We start from the raw sequence: 17,879 nt of genomic DNA on the forward strand, positions 1-17,879 counted from the left end.
CTACCTGCATGATTTCAATCATAAAATGTTAACAGTTTTTCTCATTACATCCTTTTTATTTTCTAAATTTTCTGTGATATTATTTTATTTTTTAAACACTTTTTATGAATTCTTACATACTGCTTTATAACTGCATTATAAGGTATTTTGTTGCATAACAAAAATACCTTATAATTGCTATATTTATTGTTGTCAACTCTATATTCATCTCAGTTTATAATTTTTGAAAATAATTCCTATGAATATCTCTGTATTCATTATGTTTTATAAATCCATTCATAGAGTATTACAGGTGTTGGACAATGAAACTGAAACACCTGTCACTTTAGTGTGGGAGGTTTCATGGCTAAATTGGACCAGCCTGGTGGTCTGGACATTAACTGCACATTGCACCAGTAAGAGCAGAGTGTGAAGGTTCAGTTAGCAGAGGGTAAGAGCACAGTTTTGCTCAAAATATTGCAATGCACACAACATTATGGGTGACATACCAGAGTTCAAAAGAGGCCAAATTATTGGTGCACGTCTTACTGGCGCATCAGTGACCAAGACAGCAAGTCTTTGTGATGTATCAAGAGCCACGGTATCCAGGATAATGTCAGCATACACCAAGAAGGACGAAGCACATCCAACAGAATTAACAGTGGACGCAAGAGGAAGCTCTCTGAAAGGGGTGTTCGGGTGCTAACCCGGATTGTATCCAAAAAACATACACCACTGCTGCCCAAATCACGGCAGAATTAAATGTGCACCTCAAGTTTCCACCAGAACTGTCCGTCAGGAGCTCCACAGGGTCAATATACAGGGCCGGGCTGCTATAGCCAAACCTTTGGTCACTCATGCCAATGCCAAACGTCGGCTTCAATGGTGCAAGGAGTGCAAATCTTGGGCTGTGACCAATGTGAAACATGTACTGTTCTCTGATGAGTCCACCTTTACTGTTTTCCCCACACCTGGGAGAGTTACGGTGTGGAGAAGCCCCAAAGAAGCGTACCACCCAGACTGTTGCATGCCCAGAGTGAAGCATGGGGGTGGATCAGTGATGGTTTGGGCTGCCATATCATGGCATTCCCTTGGCCCAATACTTGTGCTAGATGGGCTGCCAAAGACTACCGAACCATTCTGGAGGACCATGTGCATCCAATGGTTCAAACATTGTATCCTGTCATTCCCAAGACGAACTGATGCTGTATTGGCCGCAAAAGGAGGCCCTACACCATACTAATAAATGATTGTGGTCTAAAACCAGGTGTTTCAGTTTCATTGTCCAACCCCTGAATATAACATACAGAGTACCTTAAGCCTGACAAAGGCTTGTGTAATTGCTTAAAATTAGTTATAGTTATCTGTTCAACATATTATAAAATAATTAATTTAATTAATGTGCAATTATTTGTCATTGTACAACGTACAACGACATGCTGTGGGTTCGGTGCCTTTGTTCAAAGGCACCTCAACCATGGATTAAGGGAGCAGTACAGTGCTGTTCTTTCACTCCCACCATCCCGAATATTCCTGCCGGTCATGGCAATAGAACAAATGACCTTTCAGTACTAAGCCCTCTTCTCTAACCATTAGGCAACGTTATCAAAGTTTTAGTATAAAGTGTTGTTATAAACAGGTGTTTTATTGTGACTTTTTATAAAGTAATTATTAATTATGACAGTCATGTAATTAAACCTGTTTATGAAAATTTACTATGAAAAGTTATTATGCATTCCATATAATGTCTTTTGAATGCATTCATAAAGCCTATTGGTACAAGATTCATAGAAATATTCATTGTTTTACACATTGTCATGCATTAATAATATTGTGCCTCATTGCTCCATTTTCAGTGTGACATCATGGATACTCAGGTGCATGAGTGAATGTATGATTATGCATGTGAGAAAGTGTGCTGGCTGTTTGAGGCATTTAGACATGAAATTCAGGGATTTCCTAAATCTTCTCTGTTGTTTGAGGCTATATGCTGTGTGTGTGTGTGTCATCTGCTAATTCATTGCATTCTTCTTTCAATCTCTTCTTTCTAGACTTCTGGAGCTAACCTGGCATGTGTATGTATGTGTGTGTGTGTGTGTGTCAGGAGGAAGAGGCTCTACGAGCACAGGTGAAAGACCTAGAGGAGAAGCTGGAGACTTTACGGATGAAGAGGGCAGAGGACAAGACAAAGCTGAAGGAGTTGGAGAAACACAAGATCCAGCTGGAGCAGCTTCAAGAGTGGAAGAACAAGATGCAGGAGCAGCAAAATGAGCTGCAGAAACAGCTCAAAGAGGCCAAGAAGGTACACATACACACACACACAATGCAGATAAGCAAACTTACATAGAGTCACAGGCAAATGTAAAACATTATGTTGTGTTGATTTTCCAAGTAAGATTAATTATGCTTCCTCTACAAAAAAAAAAAAAAAACATTTCTTCACATTTTATTACAGTGTCTTCTTGCTAAAAATTTTCCTGTTAGAAAACATTAAAATATAAAACATGGCCTGTAAAAAAGATGACAAAATAATTTATCTTTGCATGTCATGTCATTTGTTTGTTCCAATGTGTTAACCTCAAAGAAGCAAAATATCATGTTGAGGTTTATTCCCTGAAGATATTTTTCATTTATTTTATACAACAAAACTAAATTATGAAAGCAGCTGCAACAAATCCAGACATTTGGAATTGTAATATGAAATTAATTCAACATTATGGAATTGTAAAAAAAAAGGAAATTTATTATAATTATATGCACTTGCTGTTATTTTCCAACATATTTATGGCAGGAGGCAAAAGAAGCTCTGGAAGCAAAGGAGCGATACATGGAGGAGATGGCTGATACAGCAGATGCCATTGAAATGGCCACCTTAGACAAGGAGATGGCTGAAGAGAGAGCAGAGTCTCTGCAGCAGGAGGTTGACGCCCTTAAAGAGAGGGTGGAGGAACTGACAATGGACCTGGAGATTCTCAAACATGAGATAGAGGAGAAAGGTACACACACACACATTTAGATTCATTGTATTTTGTTCATAACCTCTAAATCTATTCACCTGTGGAAAATGACGTATTCTGTGCTTTGCTGATCTGTAGGTTCTGATGGAGCAGCTTCTAGTTTCCATGTAAAACAGTTAGAGGAGCAAAATGCTCGTTTAAAGGAGGCTTTGGTCCGGTGAGTGTGAGTTCTTTACAGACCTTGTGCTATTAAATTTCTTTATTTTATTTATATTTTACTGTTCTCAAAAAGAGACACAGAGGTAGTTAGCAGGTTTCCCAGTGCACTGGCTCTGCATTTATAGCACAGAGAGCTAGCTTAAATGGTAAGCAAATATTATCACGATGGGAAATCACACAAAAGGGGGAAGCACACGTAACATACATAAAAAATAAACACACCATGCATCCAAGCTACTTTACACAACATATTTATTTATTTAATATATATCAAAAGTCGATATATAACCAAGAGAGGTGGCAGTGGTGTGCCATAGAAGCCACAATGTCTCCATAAAGTTTAAGAAACCTTGTGTAATCTATTCTTGGAATAAGAATCCTTGATTTTTGTGGAATCAAGATCCAATCAAATCCAAATCATAATCAGTTAAATCCAGAAATATGATCCCTAATATATACTTGAAAGTAAAAAAAAGTTTCTATAAAAATTAACTTTCTATAGCCTAACATTTATATGTGTGTGTTTGAGCATGTGTGCTTGTGTGTGGGTTTATTTGTTTATGTGTGTGTTTCAGGATGCGGGACCTCTCTGCCTCAGAGAAACAGGAGCACATAAAGCTGCAGAAGCAGATGGAGAAAAAGAACTTTGAACTGGACACACTGAGGACACAGAAAGAGAAAGTGCAGGAGGAGATGAAGCTGGCAGAAAAAACCATAGACGAGCTGAAAGAACAGGTGCAGAATCCACAAATTTTTCCAATGTTTTTCATAATTCAATTGAGTATGTAAGTAAGTTGTAATTGTAAGTATGTAAACATAGCATAATTAAGGGTTTTTACTTTTTTCTAGAAATAGCTATAAAATATTCCATTTAAAAAAGGAGACAACATGTTTTACTTGGCGGCACGGTAGCGCAGCAGGTAGGTGTCGCAGTCACACAGCTCCAGGGGCCTGGATGTTGTGGGTTTGATTCCCGCTTCTTTGAGGAGTTGGTGTGTTCTCCCCGTATCCGCGTGGGTTTCCTCCAGGTGACTGTCTGTGAGGAGTGTGGTGTGTTCTCCCTGTGTCTGCCGGATCACAAACATTGAAGCATTACTGTATACAAAGACGTCCAGAGTGGTTTTATGTGAAATGCTTCATTTTAGAGGAACATTTTAGATTTCTACAAGAAATACTTATGCCATTTTAGATTTCTACTGGTGTTGTTAGAAACCAGTTATTACAGGAACAGATATACCTGGATGTGTGTGTATCAGGTGGATGCCGCACTGGGAGCAGAAGAGATGGTAGAAATGCTGACTGAGCGTAATCTGGACCTGGAGGAGAAAGTGAGAGAGCTCAGAGAGACTGTCGCTGACCTGGTGAGTGGGCGTACTCTCTTATATCTGTGTCTATATGTGTTGTATGAAACACTGAGGTGTGTATGGAGTGCTGTCTGCAATGTATTAAGTCCTATCATTGATTAAATGCATTTTGGTGTATTTGTGTGTTTGTGTTGTAGGAGGCAATTAACGAGATGAATGACGAACTTCAGGAGAACGCTCGGGAGACAGAGCTAGAGCTCAGGGAGCAGCTGGATCTGAGTGCAGCCAGAGTGAGGGAGGCTGAGAAACGTGTGGAGGCTGCACAAGAAACTGTGGCTGACTACCAGCACACCATCCAGAAGTATAGAGAGTTAACTGCACACCTGCAGGTACTGAGGAATCCCCACAGATCATTGTACTGGTAGTATTTAATATGTTGTAAATATTGCTATACTGGTTCATTACGTTTGTTGTAACTTGTTGAACCTCAGAAAAATATAATCTTATGATGTGTGTACTGTAAAATATTACATTATTGCCAAACTTCAAAGTTATATTTGGGAACAAATTTAGTAGAAGGGATACAGACAAAATAGGCTACAATATTAAATGGATTAAATTGAACGAGAGAGTGTGTGGACTCAGAAAGACCATGGAGTCCATGAAACCCTTATAATAGTACATTTTTAGAAATAAATATTAATAAGCCTATTACTCTAAGATATGTTTTGTTAAAGGAAAGTGCCTAACAGATCTAATTGGATTCAATATTGGCTTTATGAAAGGTGCTATATGTGTAACTTATTATTAGTAGTATTAGTATTGGCATTACTTACATTTAATGACTGTTACAGTTGTAACTTGTCAGTAGTTTTTTAGGTGAAACCAGTAAATAATGCAAAAATAAAGCATTAATCGACAATTCTAATTCAGTATTAAATGAATTAAACCCTCTAAAGAATGGCTGAGACAGGACACGTGGCTTAAAATGTGTTTGACTGTGTGTGTGTGTGTGTGTGTGTGTGTGTGTGCAGGAGGTGAATAGGGAACTGATGAGCCAACAGGAGGCCACGGCTGAACCACAGCAGCAGCCTGCAGAGATCTTCGACTTCAAGATCAAATTTGCAGAGACCAAAGCATATGCAAAGGTTAATTATATATTCACACTGGCCTTTGTTCATCCTTTACTGAGCAACAGATGCAGATTTGAGTATCCACTATTCAGAGGTTTCAACAACCCCTGAGCCAATGGTGGAGTTGTGGAGTTGAGGTAACAATGACATAATTGTGTTTATGAATATGTATGTGTTTGCAGGCCATTGAAATGGAGCTGCGTAAGATGGAGGTGGTTCAGGCAAACAGGCATGTGGCTCTGCTCACCTCCTTCATGCCAAACTCCTTCCTCAGACATGGAGGAGACCACGACGGCATCCTCGTTCTGCTGCTCATCCCCAGACTCATCTGCAAGGTACATTTTCCGTACACTGTGTGTGTTTGTAAACTTTTTAATCAAACCAAAATAATATAGTAAATTTGTATCATGATAACTTAGGAAAATTCAGTATTCGCTAAATTACCAAATAATAGTAATGACAAGGAGTGCCATACAGAAATGAGATTAATGTACATTAGCTTAGTATTCCATGTCAGTGCATTTGCACAAATATCTTATGGAGTAGCATGACCTTGAATGTATTATTACAGTTATGTCACCATTTGATTATTGATATTTGTTAGAAACTATTCACATTCTGACAGAAAGACAATACTACTACAAAATTATTTATATGCAGGCATTGCAAGGTCATTAAAAATACTTTTGTTTTTATAAAAATATTTTAAATGTTGTTTTTGCCACCAAGTTGGCAGGGTCTTAGCTATCACTTGCTTTCTCAGAGACATGGGAAGCCAGATACTGCTTCAGACGTCTACTAACACAACACTGGACAGCTCAACACAACTGGAGGAGAATGCTGTCTCTCCATATAACAAATGCCCGTCCTAGCTAATGTGGTGCTTGTAATGATTGGAGGAGGGCCATCTATTCCCACCTAGTACTCCTGACCTTCAATGACTGAGATATCACAATAGATCAAACCAGTGAACTCTTGATGATGGAGGCAAATTTTAGATTGCTGTTCCAATGGATTTAAAAACACATTTTGCTTGCTATTATTATTGAAAGGTAGATTGTCAACGTAGATGGTTGGAGTTAACATTGTTATTACAGTTATTACATTACTGAGTCCTGTAAGGTGTGTGTGTGTATGTGTGTTTTAGGCAGACCTGATCAGTAAGCAGGCTCAGGAGAAGTTTGATCTGACGGAAAGCTGTTCTCAGAGGCCAGGGATGAGGGGGGCTTTGGGGGAACAGCTGAGTTTTGCTGCTGGACTCATTTATTCCCTCAGCCTACTGCAGGCTACACTGCACAAATATGAACAGTATGTCAATACTCACCTTTGTTCTCTCTCCTTTACATTCTCTCTCTCTCTCTCTCTCTCTCTCTCTCTCCCCTTGTCTATTATTCAAATATGAACATTGTAGCTGTCCCATTAACATAATGTATCTCCATTTTTGTTGATTTAATTTGCTACAGCAGTTGAACACAGCAGTGGTCCTTCACAATACTTTGTATGATCAATGCACCAATAGAAATCTTTTTACATTGACTTCCACTGAAAGTTAAGAATGTTGCTATTTTGGGAGATACATGTTTTTCATTGGACAGCGAAAAAATGAACAGATATATTAGTATCTATTGGGCAAGAGGAACATTTACAATGAACTATGTAAGATTTGAAATGCGTACTTGAGACTATAAGCAGGAAGAAAGGATAAATGAATGTGTGTGTGTGTGTGTGTGTGTGTGTGTGTGTGTGTGTGTGTGTGTGTGTGTGTATAGTGCTCTGAATCAGTGTGATGTGGAGGTTTATAAGCGTGTAGGTCCTCTCTACTCTGAGATGTCTGTTCATGAGCGTTCTCTGGACTTCCTGATTGACCTGCTGCATAAAGACCAGCTGGACGAGACAGTGAATGTGGAGCCCCTCACTAAAGCCATTAAGTATTATCAGGTAAATCTATCTTTCAAACTCACCAACAAACACAATTACATGTTGCTGCCCTGCATAGACATTTTCACAAATCTAATTAAATGACACAAGCATATGACTGTTTCTTATTTATTTGAATTATTTCTATTAAAAAAAACTATTTGTTTATTTGAAAAAAAAAGTTATTTAAATGAAAATAATATACAGTTTAATAGATATTAAATTATATGTATTAAGAACTGATGAACAATTCCTGCATAATATTTTAATTAAAAAATTATTCTTAATAATCTATAGCTATGTCAGGCTTGGAGTTCATTTATAATTCTGGATATATTTAAAATTTCTTCAATTAATTTTTACAGCTTAGCATGGTAGAATTATTTTATTCATTAATTTGCAGCCAGATATGTCTTTTCACTTTACATTTTCCTGTTCTGTTCCTGCAGCACCTCTATAGTATTCATCTCGCTGAACAGGCTGAGGACTGCACCATGCAGCTGGCTGATCATATCAGAGTAAGATACAAACCCCAACACAGTTTCACGAGGAGAGATTATGATGTCATGAGGACCCTAGTGCTCATAGATCCCCATTCTTTACATTTTGTTCTTCACATTTTCTTTTTTTTTGTTTCCCAATCTTTATCATCCACAAAAAAAACTTCTAAAACTTGATCAGTGTTATGGGGCAATAAACTAGAACATGTCTCAAAACACACAGCCTCTATATAGATACAAAACATCTATAATGTTTATGTATAGTATTAATATATAAGACATAAGTGTAGAATTGCTTTCCACTGATAGTGAGAGATCCCAGAGCACAGGTTCCTCTGGCCATATTCACCAGGAATTCATATGATTAGGAATTCAGCCCCACACACACCCACACGTGCATGCACACAATCACACGGTTCTATCACATGTGGTTAACAGGTGTAATCTCTGGTTGTGTTAGTTTACTCAGAGTGCACTGGACTGCATGGCGGTGGAGGTGGGTCGTCTGCGTGCGTTCCTACAGGCTGGTCAGGACGAGACTCAGCTGTCTCAGCTGCTGAAGGATCTGGACACTTCCTGCAGTGACATCCGTCAGTTCTGCAAGAAGATTCGCCGCCGCATGCCTGGCACAGATGCCCCAGGCATCCCAGCTGCTCTCAACTTTGGTCTTCAGGTCCAAAGCCTCCCTAGCACAGTGCCCTAACACAACAACTTTGTCCTATCTACAAGCAGCAACATTAAAACAGAAAGCTCCAAGAATGATGCGAATGTACCAACGTTGTATCTATTTTGGTATTGTTTTCAGTAGATTTGTCTACACCAGGCACAAGCTTTAGTAACAGATGCAAGGCTCCATGCATCTTTCCATTTCTGATTCATCATACAGCTTTACTGCTTAGATACACAGCAAATCACCAATTTAAGTTAAATCTGAAGCTGTTTTCTGGTTGATCAGTTTTATTGTTATTGGTTCAGATTTATGTTCTGACCTGATGCTTGTGGTGTAGACACATCATGACACATTGCACCTTTCTGTCACGCACTTGCATTGCTTGCAGTTAGAATATGATGTGAGGAACAGTTCAGGGAAAAAAAAAATGTTTGGACGTGATGCATAGATTTGCACTGGAATTATAGTCAAAGTCTAATGGACTTTACAGTGATGGAAGCTTACAGCTACTAATTAGCCATGATAAATACAGCATATTGTTGCTGTTAAAAGGAAACATTGTAATTCCATTTGTATAGTTTAACATCCTTTTGCACAATGTAAAAAACAGCTATCTTTTACAATGTGTGATATTTTCACTGCAGTTTACTGGAGAGCAAGGTTTTGATCTAATATCTAAAAGTTTTGGTTATGCTGTTTGATGAAGTAAAAGCTTCTACATGTTACATTAATCAACAAAAAGCAAGTTCAAGACACAACATGCCTTGGAATATGAGCTATATTTTTTTGGAAAATGGAGATTTTAATTTTATTGATAATGTGAGTGTATTTACAGGTGGGTGAGATGCTGGCAGAGAGCAGGAGGCAGCTGGCATGGGTGAATGCTGTGCTTCAGGAAGTGGCTGCTGCAGGAGCTCAGCTCATTGCTCCACTTGGAGAACATGAGGGTCTGCCCACCCTCAAACTGGAGGACATGGCCTTCAAGGCAGCCGAACAGGTCACTGAGAGTGTGTGTGTGTGTGTATAGGAAATATAGCATATTGTGGGGGACAAAATCTGTTTACACACTCGTGGTGGGAATTTGCCTTTCTTTTTTCTTACTTGGGAGAAAAGTAGTGTCTATGGACAAGTATATGACATTTACAATATCTCTTGCTCAGATCTACGGCTCTCAGGGTGTAAACCCCTACGATTGTCTTCGCCAGTCCTGCAGTGTTGTCATAGCAACAATGAACAAGATGGCAACTGCTATGCAGGAGGGAGAATATGACTCTGAAAAGCCTCAGAGTGGGGTGAGTTTATTTCAATTCACATCAGTTATATAGATTTATATATATGATTTTTCAAAGTCAAAGTCAACAGTGGCAAGAAAAATACTTTGGAAGAAAACATTAAATAAAACCATGGGATCATGATCTAGTCTGGACAGCACTGGTTTGTGAACCATTCCATTTCATAATGTGTGTGTGTGTGTGTGTGTACTTTAGGTAGCTCCAGTGGATGTCCGGGCTGCTGCTCTGAGGGCAGAGATCACAGATGCTGAAGGACTCGGTCTCAAACTGGAGGATAGAGAGACTGTAATCAAAGAGCTCAAGAAATCACTAAAAATCAAGGTTTACATATTACTTACCTATTATAAATACAAAATATTTACACTAAAAGGCACACAATATTAGGTATGAACATAATTATGGTTCAAACCATAAAATGCAAAATATATACATTTATGGAAAAACAAAAACAGTGTACATTAACTCCTGCGGTCACTTTTGGAAATATATTTGACAGGAGAATGTAAGCATTGTTGTTTTACTTTTCATCTCCTCTGAAATACCCAGATACATTATTGCCAGCACTGTTCTCAGCATCTCCTCTAAGAAAAAATTCTAGCAGGACATTTAAACAAGTGACTGCTCACATTCAGAATGACATACATAAATTACATATCTAAATGATTTACATACATTTTAAGATTAGTGACAGGCACCATTTTTGATTAATGCTTTTAAAATAAAGCACAATTTTACTAGATTTTTCTGTTTATTAGATATTTTCAGTGTTGCATGAAATGGAAAAATTATGGAGGACACAAATGGGTGGCAAAAATTAAAGTTGCATGTAAACACATCTTCATAAATACACAATCTCACATGGGAAGTGTTAACAAATGTAGAAAAGAGTAACCAACAGAATAAACTATTTGATCAACTGATAAAATACATTCACGTGTCTAAGTGCACGTAAAGAGAGAAAGAGCAGAAAGCTTAATGGAGGGAGAACATAGGAGGAGAGCACCACTTACAGAGACTGCAAAAATTGTTTATAACTTATTTGTTTATAAATTATATGTACATTAAACAAAATATTTATGATTCCAAATTGATTATTACTGAATATGAATAGTATTCTAATTAACCCTTGCAGCTTGTTACAATGTAGTAAATGTTAGTAAAATGTTATTATGTTAGTAAAACTCAGGTAACAAAAATGGTGATGCCTGCACAGGGTCTTTGATGAGCTATGCCTCAAGTGATATTAAAGCCACTTTTAGTGTATTCCACAGCATTTCGTTAAGGATTGTTAAGGAAGAATGACATAAGCATGTTCTTATCTCAGTCAACACAGCAGTATCAATGAATCAGCCACCCTCCAAGCTCCATAAGGGGTTGAAAATAGAAAATTTAAAAAGACATCATAGCAAATACACAAATCCAAAGAAAGGTATTCTCCAGTCTTAAAATAAGTAACAGTTTCTTGTGAAAAAATTGAAAGGAACATTTTAAATTATATAAATCTAAACATTTTTTGCTTTGCCATTTTACAACAGTTACTCAGAAGTAGACCTGAACCATTTGGTTCACTGTTCCACTGGCTTCTCCTCAGGTTTGGCCTGAGGACCATGATGTTGTGCTTTTCATTGGTTTAGAGACCCTATGACCAACAGCAAGAAAGGTGATCACAATTAATTACTTTTCTTTGTTTGCAGGGTGAGGAGCTGAGTGAAGCCAGTGTAAGGCTGAGTTTGCTGGAGAAGAAGCTGGACAGTTCATCCAAAGATGCGGATGAAAGAGTGGAGAAAATCCAGAGTGTTCTGAACGAGACTCAGTCACTACTGAAGAAGAAAGAGAAGTAAGTGAGAAGAACTATAACACACTGAATATTAGAATGTACTGATAGTCATGCAATGTCCATAGCAAACGAGGGCTTTGGCATTCTGAATGAATTTAATTTGTTTAGAACCACAATTTGATACAAGCTAATAGACGAAGGTAGATAGTGACTTTTACATTAATTGAGATACATGTACCTAATACCGTCTTTAGGTACTTTGGTCATACTTGTCATTTTGATGCAAATGTGTGTGTGTGTGTCTTTAGGGACTTTGAAGAGACCATGGATGCTTTGCAAGCCGACATAGACCAACTGGAGGCTGAGAAAACAGAGTTGAGACAGCGCATAAACAGCCAATCAAAGATGGCGGAGGGTCTGAGAGGAAGCCCTGCCTCTGGCATTGCATCCATTATGACGGGCGGTATAACAGCTGGTGAGTGAATGAGGAGTGTGTACCAGGGTGTAGTCATATATATATATATATAAGATCTGAAAGTATCAAGTATCAATATTCAACATTTCAACTTATAACCTGGTATTATGTCATGGATTATTAGTGTATGTTAATATATGTGAGTGAAAACATCAGATTATCTGATGATTCTCCAACAAACATGTTATTACAATGACTTAGATTTACTAAGCCAGTCTTTGTGTCTCTCATGCACTCTGTTTTTCATCTCTCACTTTGCCAAGTTGTAATATGTCTGTCTTTATATCTCTTTATTATTCCTGCAGAGGAGCAGAAAGGTAAACTGTTCATCCATTTGCATGACCCATCTGCATGGCCTTTATATGTGTCTTTATAGTGCCTGGAAATAACTCATATTTACCGACTCATTTAGAAGTGTCCCTTGTGAACATTTTGTTCTTCCTGATTTCCTTCTCTGAATAAAGGTACATGATATAAGTTTGATATTTTGTTAGTGAAATGTGGCACTTTAGAAACAAAGTCTTCTCCTGAATGGCCCCCCAGCAGTCTAAGCACAATATTATTAGGAGATCAGCAGTTCAATTTTCAGTGATGCCTCAGCTATCTGAATAGCTTGATTGTCTCTGTGTGGTTGGGATGGCCTCCTTTCTCTGATTTTACTGATGTTCTTAAGGTGGTAAAATGCTGATCTAGTAACTGCTTTAACAAGTCTACTAAAACGGAGAACTGAGTCCATTTATACACCAAGGTTGCGAGTCAGTTCTCTAGTTTTCAGGGCTCTTGAATCCAGATATGCAGCCAATCTCTCATTACTGTTCCCATATAGAATAATAGTTGTGTCCCATCCAGTTAGTGATGTGTTCAAGGCACTTTCATAATGAGTCAACTGGACCAGAGTCGTTTGGGGACAGGGCCATGTAAATCTATCAGAGTATCATCTGCATAGATGTGAAATGGACAGCCCATAGTCTTGTAGAATCTGGCCAAGAGAAAGCATGTTTAAATTAAATAAAAGTTGACCAAGAATAGAAACCTGGGGGACACCACAGGTCACTGTTCTCCGAAATATTATTTTCTATTTCTACAAAGTAGTTCCTGCTTTGCTGGTATGAAACGAACCACTTTAGGGCTGTTCCTGAGAGTCCAACCCAGTTTGCAAGTCTATCTATAAGAATCTTATGGTCAATGGTATAAAAGGCAGCACTGAGGTCAAGAAGTAATAGAAGAAATACCTTTCCAACCTCAACATTAATTACCTTAATTAGAGTAGTCTGTTGTGATTAGACTGAAACCCGGACTGGAATTTGTCTAGGCTGCTGTTTAAGGACAAGAAGCTAGTGATTTGCCTGAAAACTATTTTCTCAACGATTTTGCCAATGAACGGTAAATTAGAAATTGGTCTGTAGTTACTTATCTGATATTATTCAAAATTTTCCAATTATTATACAATATGTTTTTAATACACTACACTCCAGAATTTAAGATGTTTATTGCAATATATAAATGATTCCTGAGTTATGGGACATTTCTTCTCAGGCAACGGACAACTAAGTTATTTCGATTTTTAGATTTAATAAGTAGTGCAAACACCATTCACACAGATTATATCCAAAAGTAAACCTTGTTGTATTTATGTTGTTAAAAACATTAATGGCAAACTTCTGAAGCTCAATATTATATATATAGATATGTGTGTGTGTGTGTGTATGTAGGGGCTGTAGGAGTGTGTGCTGCTGGAGGTGTGCAGGTGATAGATTCTCCATTGCTGACTCAGCAGATTGAAGCTCAGCGACTCAGCATAAAACGGCTGAAGAATGAAAACAACATCCTGAAGGTCACCTTCTTTCACACATACTCACACATTTATTCCCTCATACACAAATATCCTTGTCAAGTCATACTCTACGCACTGATAAAGCCCAGCCTTAGACTCAGTTACAATGGGAATATGTGAGATTATATTTCGAAATTCTTTCTGTATGTTCATTCTTTGTAAAATTTGTATATAGTCTTTACCCTTTTGTCCCCTGGGCAGCCTGCACTCAGACTATCCCACTTTAGATAGACTGCTCCTTAACTATTGCTCAGGCTTCTCCCTGGATCCTACCACTTTTTAAAGCCCAAATACACACTCCTTTATTAAGTCTATCTTTTTGGAACATCATATGCCCTATTGAATATTATCTCGTGTGTGTGAACGCACTTGTTTGCAGGCCGAAAAGATGCGAGCTCAGTTAGCTTCACTGCCTCCGCTGAACGTGTCTAAACTTGGTTGGAGAGAAGGGTGCCGACCTGAGGTACTGTCCAGCGCCCTCTACCGAAAAACTGACCAACTGCTGGAAACACTGTTGCAGATGAGTTCTAATGTCAAAGTGGTGGACATTACTGGAAAATCTCCAGGTTAGTGAGGATAAGATCCAAAAACAGTCTCACCTTTGCACAGTCATGTTCATATTTGTAACTGATTGTTTTTTTGATTTGTGTGTTTATAGTGAGTCCCAGTGCCCAGCTCCTGGAGCAGACAGCTAGACTACAGTCTCTCAGTGACACTCTGGACAGACTAAAGGTAAATCTGTGCTGGGAATCGCTATTCTATTCTAATAAAATTTGGATTAGTGTTTAATGTGTGGATATCTCTTCTTTAGGATGAAGTAGCTGAGCATGTGGTGTCTCAGAGACCAGGAGCTCAGGTTTCATCTGCCTTTGCCACTTTCCCCTGCACCTCCTTTGTGAAGGTGAGAAATAATGCTCCCTCAATAAAATAAAAAAGACCCTCACAGAGGCAGCTTCCTCTATATTTCTCTATCCCTGTATCTGTTTATCAATACGTCTGTCCTCTCCCAGGCTAAAGAAGAGAAGCTGGATGATGCAGTGTTAGTGGGGCGTGTGATGGTGCCATGTGCTTGGGGTCAGGAGCAGGTTCACAGGCTTGTCCTAACTCATGCTGAACTGCAGAGAGTTCATCGTCTGCTACAGACCTGAATACAGACTTCCCCAACAATCAAGCCCCCCAGCACCCCCTCAATCTTAACCTGCTCACGCTGGCCACATCTCAACGCTTCGATCCAAGCAAGCCTTAAACAAAGTCTGTGTCTCAGTCTCAGTGATGCGAAGAGAGTTTATCAGCTTCTGGCACAAGGTTTACTTTCCAGAAAGATGAACCCATTTGTTGGTTAACTGAATTTTAAATTAATTTTTCAATTAATAATTTCCTTGCAAATGTATGGAAGCACATCCCTGCCAACTTAAGGATAGGAAAAAGCTCTAAATAATAACTTTCTTATTCTAGAATTTAAAGAATGAATAAATTAATTAAAACCTGTGTCGCAGTCTTTAGAAAAAAAGATATTGAGAATTTAAAATTAATTTAAATATTTGGAGTCATGAGATTAAATAGCCACGAAAAGCCACTATATTCTCCCTTCATTAATAATACACTACAAACAGGAGAAATGTCTCAAATTGTGGAATGAAAGGTCTGATAGCATGCCGTTTGTATTATCCACAATGGGCTTATAAAAGAATTTAAATGCTTTTCATAGAACGCTATCAGTCTATCCCCTAACTCCGGCCATCCCCTCATTCCGGCCACTGCTGTATATGGTGCAATCCCGCTCTCTATCTTCGCCAATTGCATTGGGTAAAACAATAAAACATAAGTTCACGCCTTAGTAGGGCATTTAAACATCAGTCTTGCAAAAAATCACATATCTAAACAATATTTAAGTATCTCTAACAGTGTTGTAATTCTTTGTGTGCAAAACTGCATGTAGAACACAACACATTTTCATTTCGCGAAAAAAATATTTCTCTCAGTGTAAAAGTTAGCTTGTGAACCTCTCAAAACCACTGAATCTAGTAGCAACTGTCTCGTTTGACTGTCCCAAGCAAGTGAAAGTGGCCGAAGTTAGGGGGCACCAATAATCTTAGCAGTATTGGCACCTACTTGAACAAAAGCGTTTTTATCTAAAAACATATTTTTTTTCAAAGTCAAGCAAGGCTTAAGAGCATGACATTAATCTACACACATGTGACTCCTGAAAAATGTTGATTTGAGTGAGTAAAGTACTTCTATTTATTTACAGTTAGCTAAGATTTCCAATACTGCATTTACAAGTGGCCTGTATTTACATACGCTATAATTTTGTACAATCTTTAAAGACTGAGACTGAGACTTTGTTATACTGAGATTAAAAGCAAGATTGTAGTTAGTGTCATGAAACCAAACAAGTGAAATCCAAAACTGCTTGATATGCTTCACTGTGCTGTGTAAGTGAAGAGCTTCCCAACAGTAATGCTGTTTTTAACCAACCCACTCCAGATAAAATCTAAACATGCATCTTAGTGTATAATCCACATGAACATTATTTGACTAGATTAAATATGACATGTCAATAATTATTATGGAAAGAGGAGGGGGCAGCTGAGACAAGGCAAAATATACAGTATTTGCTCATAGGTGATTATTTAAGTGGTCTTTATTAATCAGTGGTTCCCTTTGCTACTGACTGTTGTGTAAGTTATTAACCTATTTATTGTGTCAGATTCATATTGTTGCTTACTGTGATGAAGAACGTATTCGCCAAAATACATCTGAATGAAGCAAACCCAATATGTTGTGCTAGGAATTAAAGCTGTTCACAAGGGCCATTTGACTGAAGTGTTGTCATTTGCAGATTCATAGATTGTCATGGACTATAACTCTGAGCATAAGTCAAAGGTCACAGTGTATGTACTTAATTTGCAATGAAGTATAAGATATAGACAAATTAAGTATAATATATGGCACTTAAATAAAAAGGGAAGGTTAAGGAGAGAAAAAAGTGAAAAAACAAAATGGGAGATGGGACTCATTAATGGTGCAAGACTCACCAGACCATCAAAACAAACAGGAGGTACCTAAGCTCCATCCATGTTTCAGTTCTGAAAAAAAAAATGACAGAAGATTCTGTCCATCCTCCCACTGTAAGAAGCCAACTTCACAATGTAGCTCCAAAAGGAAGAGTAGCTTTCAAGAAAAAGGAAGTAGATAAAATATAAGAAAACCTACAGATCAGTTAAAGGGTCAGAAAAATGGGCTAGTTGCCCCAGGGCCCTAAACACTTGAGGTTACTTAAATTGTGTGAAAGAGAAAAATGTGACCAACCTCAAACGCTGAACTTGGCATATGTCGAAATATATCCCAACATTTCAAAACTGAACACATGACTTTCAGAAATAAAGGAATATATGGCAAACATAAGTAATGATGGACTGTAATAATGACAAAATCTGGGCAGGCTAAATACTAACAGTAGGTAATATTATATCTAATGATTTTTTCTGTTTTTTTTCTCTTAATAACTAATTGATTTCTGTACTTTATCGAAATAAGGATTTGACTATTGTCAGTGTTATTAATGCATAGCACTGAATAGTGTCCCCTATGGAGGAGTTACAAACCATTTTTATCACGTGCTTCTCCTCTAAAAACAAATACTTTCACTTCTAGTACTTACACTTAACAGGCACTCTTAGTGGATGAATGTAAAAATAAAGAAGGATGGTCTGTGAGGCATGGTAGAGTATGAAAGAGCAGAGCTGGTGCAAGCTTACTCAACACTTAAGAACCTGCCACAAATGGAAACCTGGAAATGGAAACCAAATGGAAAGTATT

The 17,879-nt window shown here is 38.0% G+C and overlaps 1 protein-coding gene across 1 annotated transcript in view; it reads left to right on the plus strand.

Annotated features, from left to right (window-relative positions):
* Nucleotides 1-16,865, plus strand: part of dctn1b (dynactin 1b) — a 35,447-nt gene extending 18,582 nt beyond the window's left edge. The window contains exons 9-30 of the mRNA XM_066678638.1: nucleotides 2,084-2,281; nucleotides 2,771-2,975; nucleotides 3,075-3,153; nucleotides 3,731-3,890; nucleotides 4,412-4,516; nucleotides 4,657-4,848; nucleotides 5,494-5,607; nucleotides 5,775-5,927; nucleotides 6,740-6,900; nucleotides 7,362-7,530; nucleotides 7,959-8,027; nucleotides 8,470-8,682; nucleotides 9,515-9,676; nucleotides 9,840-9,971; nucleotides 10,167-10,292; nucleotides 11,666-11,808; nucleotides 12,057-12,223; nucleotides 13,936-14,057; nucleotides 14,437-14,623; nucleotides 14,716-14,789; nucleotides 14,869-14,958; nucleotides 15,068-16,865. Coding sequence (XP_066534735.1) covers nucleotides 2,084-2,281; nucleotides 2,771-2,975; nucleotides 3,075-3,153; nucleotides 3,731-3,890; nucleotides 4,412-4,516; nucleotides 4,657-4,848; nucleotides 5,494-5,607; nucleotides 5,775-5,927; nucleotides 6,740-6,900; nucleotides 7,362-7,530; nucleotides 7,959-8,027; nucleotides 8,470-8,682; nucleotides 9,515-9,676; nucleotides 9,840-9,971; nucleotides 10,167-10,292; nucleotides 11,666-11,808; nucleotides 12,057-12,223; nucleotides 13,936-14,057; nucleotides 14,437-14,623; nucleotides 14,716-14,789; nucleotides 14,869-14,958; nucleotides 15,068-15,205 — 3,159 coding nt within the window. The 3' untranslated portion in view covers nucleotides 15,206-16,865. The remainder of the gene's footprint in view (nucleotides 1-2,083; nucleotides 2,282-2,770; nucleotides 2,976-3,074; nucleotides 3,154-3,730; nucleotides 3,891-4,411; nucleotides 4,517-4,656; nucleotides 4,849-5,493; nucleotides 5,608-5,774; nucleotides 5,928-6,739; nucleotides 6,901-7,361; nucleotides 7,531-7,958; nucleotides 8,028-8,469; nucleotides 8,683-9,514; nucleotides 9,677-9,839; nucleotides 9,972-10,166; nucleotides 10,293-11,665; nucleotides 11,809-12,056; nucleotides 12,224-13,935; nucleotides 14,058-14,436; nucleotides 14,624-14,715; nucleotides 14,790-14,868; nucleotides 14,959-15,067) is intronic.
* The last annotated feature ends 1,014 nt before the right edge of the window (nucleotides 16,866-17,879 follow it).

This window comes from Hoplias malabaricus, chromosome 8 (genome assembly GCF_029633855.1).
Source record: "Hoplias malabaricus isolate fHopMal1 chromosome 8, fHopMal1.hap1, whole genome shotgun sequence".
Classification (NCBI taxonomy): domain Eukaryota; kingdom Metazoa; phylum Chordata; class Actinopteri; order Characiformes; family Erythrinidae; genus Hoplias; species Hoplias malabaricus.